The sequence below is a fragment of the Humulus lupulus genome, chromosome 5 (genome assembly GCF_963169125.1).
Source record: "Humulus lupulus chromosome 5, drHumLupu1.1, whole genome shotgun sequence".
In the NCBI taxonomy this organism is placed as follows: domain Eukaryota; kingdom Viridiplantae; phylum Streptophyta; class Magnoliopsida; order Rosales; family Cannabaceae; genus Humulus; species Humulus lupulus.
The window spans coordinates 39,030,726-39,039,593 of NC_084797.1; the positions used below are offsets into that span (position 1 = coordinate 39,030,726).

The 8,868-nt window shown below is 38.5% G+C and overlaps 1 protein-coding gene and 1 non-coding gene across 2 annotated transcripts; one reads left to right on the plus strand and one right to left on the minus strand.

The window, feature by feature from the left end:
* Positions 1 to 7,069: 7,069 nt before the first annotated feature.
* Positions 7,070 to 7,714, minus strand: LOC133779061 (uncharacterized). Its single transcript, XM_062219064.1, has one exon. The coding sequence runs from the start codon at positions 7,712 to 7,714 to the stop codon at positions 7,070 to 7,072; it is 645 nt and encodes a 214-aa protein (XP_062075048.1).
* A 730-nt stretch (positions 7,715 to 8,444) lies between these two features.
* On the plus strand, positions 8,445 to 8,551 carry LOC133780880 (small nucleolar RNA R71). The gene has a single exon (XR_009869688.1). It is a non-coding gene; the product is annotated as a small nucleolar RNA R71 (small nucleolar RNA).
* Positions 8,552 to 8,868: the final 317 nt, after the last annotated feature.

Sequence of the window (8,868 nt, forward strand, 5' to 3'; positions counted from 1 at the left end):
TAAACAAATAAATACAAACACTAAACAAATGAATCAAGATAACCATAATTTTTAAACCTCAAAATTTATGAATGACAAGCATATATAATTTTCGAAAAAAATTCTGACAAATAATCCAGATTTTCAATCCAACCACTTCTTCAATTCACCTTAACCCATTAATCATTTTTGTATACTCAATCATGAACAGTAAATAAACCATATTTAAAATAATTTACACATGCTAAACTCTCACCATCAATCCATCAAATCCCAAATTTCCATATGCTTGCTAACTTATTATTCTCCACTAATATAAATCAATGCATGTTCAAGAATCAAAAGGTATTTTAAAAGCTTGTATTGAGAGGCTTAGGTAACGGTAGATAAGATAGTCATGTTGGCTCAAATATACCATAAGCACATAATCCAAACAACCCAAACCTGATATCCACATTATAATCCAAACAACCCCAAATTTTCCTTTATTTTCCAAGATTAAGAAAAATTCACACTAGATGTATCTTTCTTTTTCTTTTTCTTTTTTCAACTACACTTCCCCAAACTTATGTTTTTCAATGTGAACAAACATAAGAAATGTAGTTTATTTTCAATCTCTTTTTTTTTTTTATAATTTTCCGCTCAATCTTTCCTTTTATTTTTCTAATGTCACAACCAAATCACACAATAACACCCATTACAAATCAATCCCCATTTATATGTTTATATGTTCATGGTATAAATCAAGGGAATGAAAAAAATAATAAGTGTTCAATTAGGCTCAAAATAAGTGGTTAACAATAAAAAATTATACATTTAGGCTCGAAAGAGGGTAACCAAGGATAAATTAATCAACAATGGCTTGAAAGGCTCAAATGTTCCAAAAAAAAAAATCGCCTAAATCATTTTCCTAAACAAGCATTGTCTATGATTTCACCTCAAATAATAAGCAAGCAAATTTTAGAATTGTTCATACAGTCTTTTCACATTCAAAATTCAGCAAGTGTAAATATATTTAAATGCAAGAATTTACCAATCATGATCAAATATTCAGTTTTACAATCAATTAAAGTAATCCAAAGAGATGGTCAAACCAAGCACATGAATTGTTTCTTTTATAATCAAATATAGTTTTCTTGAATTATATTACAAGTCATTCACGTATTTTCTTCGGCTAATCATTGTTATCTTGATTCAACAGACTCTCTAGATACCATAGCACACAACAAAATTAACACACAAAACCAAACAAAATTTAACAAAATACAAAACATCAAATGAAACAACAACTTGACTCAACTAACTTAACACAAATAACTGAAAGAAATACCCCTTCCCCAAACGTACTAAAAACATTGTCCCCAATGTTTAAATAAAAGCTAAGGAAAGGAAACTTACCTGACTCGACTCGCGATGAAGGGCCTGCCTCGTCATCCCCCTCAGGTGGAGGATACCCAAAGTTGGGTGGTTGTGGATATGGTGGAAATCCACTAGTGTCAATGCCAAAATGAGTGGCGAAAGCTTGGTTGTAGGCATATTGATTCTGCGCCACATTGACACTCCACAAGTGGTGTTGTTGGAACTGTGACACCAAAGTGTCCAGCCTTTGGTTGACATTCTAAGTTCTTGGCGGTGGGCGAGCAGACTGTCTTGAAGCACCTGCACTAGGAACAGCTGGAAAAGTTTTGACATTGTTAATCTTGACCAAATCATAAACTAGAGGGGGCAATTTCTCCTCTAATTCATTAATGGGGACCCCTGCTTCCAGACACAAAGTAGTGATAAGGCTAGGAAAATAAAGCCCCACATAACCAATGACACAACACTCATTCAAATTAGCAGCAATAATATTGCCAACATCTATACATTTCTTGTGTAAGACAGCATACAGCAAGACCGCCTTACTAAGGGTGACAATGGTAAAGGCTTCGGTGGGTGTCAAATTTGAACAAATAAAATACAACCACACTCTTTTCTCCCTCGTCAAAAAATTGAAGGTAAACCCTAGTCGATGAGTGCCATTGAAGGTCCATTCAGTGTCTGGCGGGGTTAAAGCTTGCAAGATAGTGTCCCAAGTACTCTCCTCACAAAGTTGGTCCTGTAAATCCCTATACTCATCAGTTTCTAAGGTAGGCAATTTGAAAATTTTATTGATATCACTTCTGTGAAATTTCACAGTTTTGCCCCTAACAGTTGTTTCCCATGTATAGTCATGGTGAAAAGCTAAAATTCTCTAACGACAGGGATGATAGCAGCAATTGGAGGAGCATAGAAAATCTCCCACTTATGGGCTCTAATAACTGATGTATACTCTTCAGGGACAATAAACTCATCTTTCCAATTGGTAGCAAACCCTCTCTTCCTAATAAGGCTACGCTCCTTATCTTGAATGTACCTAGAATTGGTCGTTGGGTTGACAAACCTAGGCACATCCTCAAAATTTAGGTCGTCCTCATTCTCTATGAGCGGGGGAGGTGATTGTTGTTTTTTCATTTTTCCAATTTTAGTCCGTTTTCTACTTGTGGACATTATGACACAAGACCCAAAACTACTCAAAATAATGCACACACCACCAAAAATTTACTTAAGAGCACCAATTGAAAAAGTGATAGCAATGTTCAATTTATAAGATTCCACAATTAAAACAAGCACAAGAACAATGATCAATTCCTTCAAATTGCAAAATCCCCAAATTTACACCTTAGAATAGGACAATGGAAAAATTATCCAAATAAATTGAAGACCCAGTAAAATTGAACATAAAAATAAGCAACTATAGTTCTCAATTTCACCATTGTCAATTCAATTTCACAAAATCATCTAACAAAAATTCGGACCCAAAATTAGGTCAAAATTTCCCAATTGCAAAATCAAGCAAACTCAATACAAATGCAAATCCACCAACATGCAATACAATTGGTTCAATGATAGCTTAAGAATCCAAAAATAAAATATATTTATCAAATACCACACACAAATTTCGGATTCAAGAGCTTAAAATGAAAATTTTCTTAAGAACACAATGTAGAAATTAAAAAGAGAAAGAGGAAGGAGACTTACAATGGTAGATGATAATGGAGAGAGAGTTGAGAATGAGTAGAAGAGAACTATACTTACAAAACCTTGGAGTGATATGGCCTCTTAAAAAAAATTGAAAGAATGAATGAGAGAATCAGATTTGGGGATGAAAAGAAGAGGAAAGTGAGAAAATGAAAATGAGAAGAGAGAGAGAGTCTGATGTAAATATATTATTATTATTATTATTATTATTATTATTATTATTATTTTAAGAGAAATACGTGATCCAGCAGTCGCAGAAAGTGGTTCCTGCGGTTACAGGAATCGTCCCTTTTGGCGTGGATCTCTGGACCTGCGGCCGCAACACACCCTTCCTGCGGTCGCAGGATGGCTCCCATTTCGCTCAGATCTCTGGTCCCGTGGCCACAGAAAGTGATTCCTACGGTGGCAGGGTTGCTCTACAAACCACAGCCTCAACAATTTTTATTCTTCTTCTTTTTTTTCACGTATTTCACGATGAAAAAATCCATAATATTTACAATTAAATAATAATAAAATAAACCAAAAACTAATAAATCAAATAAAAATTGTCTCAACTAAAATCGCTTAAAAACTCAAAGAACTTAAATGAATTTAGGATTCCTCCCAATGGCGCTGTCGTTAACATTATTTAGCCGGACGATGAACTCCTCATCAAAGAGGCTTCAAAAAAATAATGAACTTAGCTTGATCAATGGGACCACCCAAGTATGGCTTCACTCATTGACCGTTCACCTTGAATGTTTCATTATTTTGATTTTTCAACTCCAACAACCTATAAGGAAACACTGTTACTACTGTGTACGGTCTCGACCATCTCCATTTCAACTTGCTTGGAAAAAATTTCAACCTTGAATTGAATAATAATACCTACTGGCCGGGTTGAAATTCTTTGCGAGACAAGTTCTTGTCATGCCATCTCTTGGTGCGTTCCCTGTAAATCTTAGCATTCTCATAGGCTTCATTCCTAAACTCATCAAGTTCATTCAATTACATTAGCCTATTTTTCCCAGTTGCATTCCAATCCATATTCAACCTTCGCATTGCCCAATATGCTCGATGTTCTAATTCCACTGGTAAATGGTAAGCCTTACCAAAAACCAACCGATAAGGAGACATGCCAATGGGAGTCTTAAATGTCGTTCTATAAGCCCATAAAGCATCATCAAGCTTTTTAGACCAATCCTTCCTTGAGCTATTAACTGTCTTTGACCTCCTTATTAGAAATTTATGCTTGTCCATTAGACTGTGGATGATAAGGCAAAGAAGTTCTATGTTGTACTCCATACCGAGCAAGCAAAGCATCAAACCATTTATTACAAAAATGACTCCCTTCATCACTTAAGATAGCTCGAGGAGTTCCTAACCGAGTAAAAATATTCTTGTACAGAAAATTTAGAACTACTTTACCATCATTCGTAGGAGTTGTTGCTGCTTTCACCCATTTAGACACATAGTCCACAACGAGCAATATATACGTGTTATTATAGGATGATGGAAAGGGGCCCGTGAAATCAATCCCCCACACATCGAACAACTCAACTTCAAGAATAACATTCAGCGGCATCTCATCTCTTCGTGATATGTTACCGATGCGTTGACATCTATCACAAGACTTAACAAAAGTATTTGCATCTTTAAATAAAGTAGGCCAAAAGAAACCACATTGCAATACCTTTGCTGCTGTCCTAGTAGCACCAAAATGACCCCCACAATGAAGAGTGTGACACTGGGTGAGAATAGAGATCATTTCATCTTTCGGTACACAACGAAGAATTATTTGGTCAGTACAATGATTATAGAGGATGGGCTCCTCCTAATAATAATGTTTGATCTCGAAGTAGAATTTCTTCAACTGTGCTCTAGACATATCAGGAGGCACAACCTTTGCCACTAGGAAATTGACATAATCTGCATACCATGGTGCTTTGGCTTTGTCACTCACTCCGAACAATTGCTCATCTGGAAAATAATCATTGATTTGCACTTTCTTGGTAATTTGATCTTCCTCAACTTCCAGCCTAGACAAATGATCCGCCACAAGATTCTCGGTACCCTTTTTATCTCGGATTTCCATATCGAATTCTTGGAGTAATAAGACCCACCGAATGAGACGGGGTTTAGCATCTTTCTTTGTCATGAGATATTTAATAGCTGAGTGGTCCGTGTACACAATCACCTTATTGCCAATTAAATATGGAGGGAACTTATGGAAAGCATAAACTATTGCTAGAAGTTATTTTTCTGTTGTTGCATAATTTAGTTGAGCATCATTTAAAGTTCGACTAGCATAGTACATGGTTCGAAATACCTTGTCCACTCGCTGCTTAAGAACCGCTCCAACCGCATAATCACTAGCGTCGCACATAAGCTCAAATGGAAGGTCCCAATTAGGTGCACACACTATAGGCGCTGAAATGAGCTTCTCCTTGAGAGTCTTGAAAGCAGTCAAGCATTCTTCATTAAAATCAAAAGGGACCCCATTCATTAGCAAGGTGGACAGCGGCTTTGAGACCTTGGAAAAATATTTGATAAATCTCCGATAAAACCCTGCATGGCCCAAGAAACTCCTCACTCCTTTAACTGAAATTGGAGGTGGCAAATTCTCTATAGTAGAATTCTTGGCCTGATCCACTTCAATGCCATTACTAGAAATTTTGTGTCCCAAGACAATCCCTTCTCTCACCATAAAGTGGCACTTCTCCCAATTAAGTACCAAATTCAATTCTTCACAATGTTTAAGAACCGCTTCTAGGTGATCCAAGCATTCATCAAAATCAGACCCGAACACCGAGAAGTCATCCATAAAAATTTTGATACTTTTCTCTACCATGTCGGAGAAAATAGCCATCATGCACCTTTGAAAAGTGGCTGGTGCATTACAAAGACCGAAATGCATCCTTCGGAAAGCAAAGGTGCCATATGAGCAGGTGAATGTTGTCTTCTCTTGATCCTCCGGAGCGATGGAAATTTGGTGGTGACCTGAATACCCGTCTAGGAAACAATAATAACTGTGGCCTGCAAGCCTATCAAGCATCTGATCCATGAATGGCAGCGGGAAATGGTCCTTCCTTGTTGCCTTATTCAGCTTGCGGTAGTCAATACAAATCCTCCATATCGTCACAGTACGAGTAGGGATGAGTTCATTGTTCTCATTTTTTATCACAGTTATTCCTCCCTTTTTAGGCACCACTTGAACAGGGCTCACCCAAGCACTATCAGAAATAGGATAGACTACCCCCGCATCCAACCAGTTAACTATTTGCTTCTGAACAACATCCTTCATAGAGGGATTTAGCCTTCGTTCAGCTTCAATGGAAGGTTTGTTATATTCTTCCATAAGAATTCTGTGCATAACCGTTGAAGGGCTAATTCCTCGAATATCAGCCAAAGTCCACCCAATAGCACGTTTATGAGCCCTCAAAACCCTCAAAAGTTTTTCTACTTCACCTTTTGACAGCAATGAAGATATAATAACAGGCAGCGTTTCTTTCTCCCCCAAGTACACATAATAAAGATGCTCCGATAAAGACTTCAACTCAAGGACTGGAGGCTTCTCAATAGATGGTATGGGGCGCTCAGGCACTTGCCCCAATTCTTCAAATTTCTTCTTGTAATATGGACCATAAGAATTGATCCATTTCACATACTCATGAGTCTCCCAATCCTCCTCTTAATTATCATCACCAAACGCCAAAGCCAATTCAAGAGGATCATTAGTAATCCTCTTTTTCGAAACCACCTCATCAATTACATCAACATTAAAGAAACTATCACTTGCTCTTGGATACGACATAGCCTTAAATACATTAAAGACCACTTCTTCTCCTTGAACTCTCAACCTCAACTCACCCTTTTGCAAGTCAGTGAGAGCTTTCCCGGTAGCCAAGAATGGTCTCCCAAGAATAATGGGAACCGTTGTATCCTCCTCCATATCTAGAACAATGAAATCTATTGAAAAAATAAACTTGTCTACCTTGACTAACACATCTTCAATAACTCCCCTTGGGTGCTTGATTGATCGATCCGTGAGCTAAAGAGTAATAGTAGTAGGCTTTGCCTCACCAAGACCAAGCTTACGAAAAACAGATAGAGGCATGAGATTGATACTTGCTCCAAGATCACGAAGAGCATGTTTGCATTCAAATTTCCCTATAGTACAAGGGATAGTAAAAATCCCCAGATCTTGAAGCTTTTGTGGAAGCTTCCTTTGGAGAATTGCACTGCAGTCCTCAGTAAGTGCCACTATCTCAAAGTCTTCCAATCTTCGTTTCTTCGATAAAATCTCTTTCATGAATTTCACATAACTCAGCATTTTCTCCAAAGCCTCAGCAAATGGGATGTTAATGTGAAGCTTTTTAAACACCTCAAGAAACTTTGAGAATTGTTTGCCAAGGCAATTCTTCCGGAGTCGTTGTGGATACGGGATTTTGACATTAGAATCAACAACTACCGGTTGAATCTTCTCCTTGGTTGCAAGGCCTTCAATAACCTTTTCCTCCACTTGGGGCTCAACTTTTTCACAACTCTCTTCTTCTTCTGCCTTTTTTTCTTGAGTCCCTTTTAGAGAAAGACCCTCAATTTCTTTCCCGCTCCTCAAGGTGATAGCTTGACACTGCTCCTTAAGATTTACCACAGTATTGCTAGGCAAATTCCCTTGAGGCCTAGTATTCAACATATTGGCCAACTTCCCCACTTACATCTCCAGATTTCTGATGGAGGATCTAGTCTCAGTCATAAACTGAGTTTGAGTGTTGGTGAGATTCAATAGGGTAGCCTGCAATTCACTAGGTTGTTCTGTAGGAGCTTGTGGCCTAGGTTGGTGAGAGGTTGATGCTTTTGGTGGAGCTTGAGTCATAGGCCGCTGATACTGTGGTTGAAACGGTTGTTGTTGGTCCTGATTATTTTTCCAAGAAAAGTTAGCATGGTTTCTCCATCCTGGAGTATACGAGTTAGAGTACGGGTTGTTGTAGGGCCTCTGAAAATTACCCACTGCCTAAACTTGAGCTTGATCTAATGGGACATTGTTGGGATCTAAAGCAACTTGGCACTGGTCAAAAGGATGAGCCCCCCCCCCCCCCCCCCACACACACACACACAATTCACACATTACTTGGGCTTGCACAACCTGGGTAGATAGGGTATTTTGTTGCAACTGCTTAGTTAGAGACGCAACTTGAGCAGTTAAGGCTGTGATTGCATCTAGTTCATGAACCCCTGCAACCTTTTTATTACTGCCCGCTCATTTACTTGGCCATTGGTAATTATTAGTGGCCATTTCCTCTAAGAGTTCATAAGCTTCATTATCACTTTTGCTCATAAACGCTCCTCCCGCTGCTGCATCAATGATTGTGCGAGTGGTACTGCACAAACCATTGTAAAAGTTGTGGACCAACATCCACTTCTCAATACCGTGGTGGGGACATTTTCTGATCAAGTCCTTGAACCTCTCCCAAGCATCATACAAAGATTCTCCCTCAAGTTGAGAGAAGTTATTGATCTCCCCTCTCAGTTTAGCAACCTTAGCAGGTGGAAAGAACTTCGCTAAAAACTTTTGAGCTAGAGCATCCCAAGTGGTGATAGTATTGGACTCAACTGAATTCAGCCAACTTTTCACTCACTCCCGTAGTTAGAATGGGAACAAGCGCAAGCTAATGGCATCATCACTCACCCCATTCATCTTGAAGGTCACACAACTCCAGGAAATTGGCTATGTGCATATTGGGGTCTTCAGTGGGGAGGCCACCAAATTGAACTGCAGTTTGGACCATCTGCAAGATAGCAGGCTTGATCTCAAAATTGTTTGCCTCTACTGCTGGTGGACGGATACAT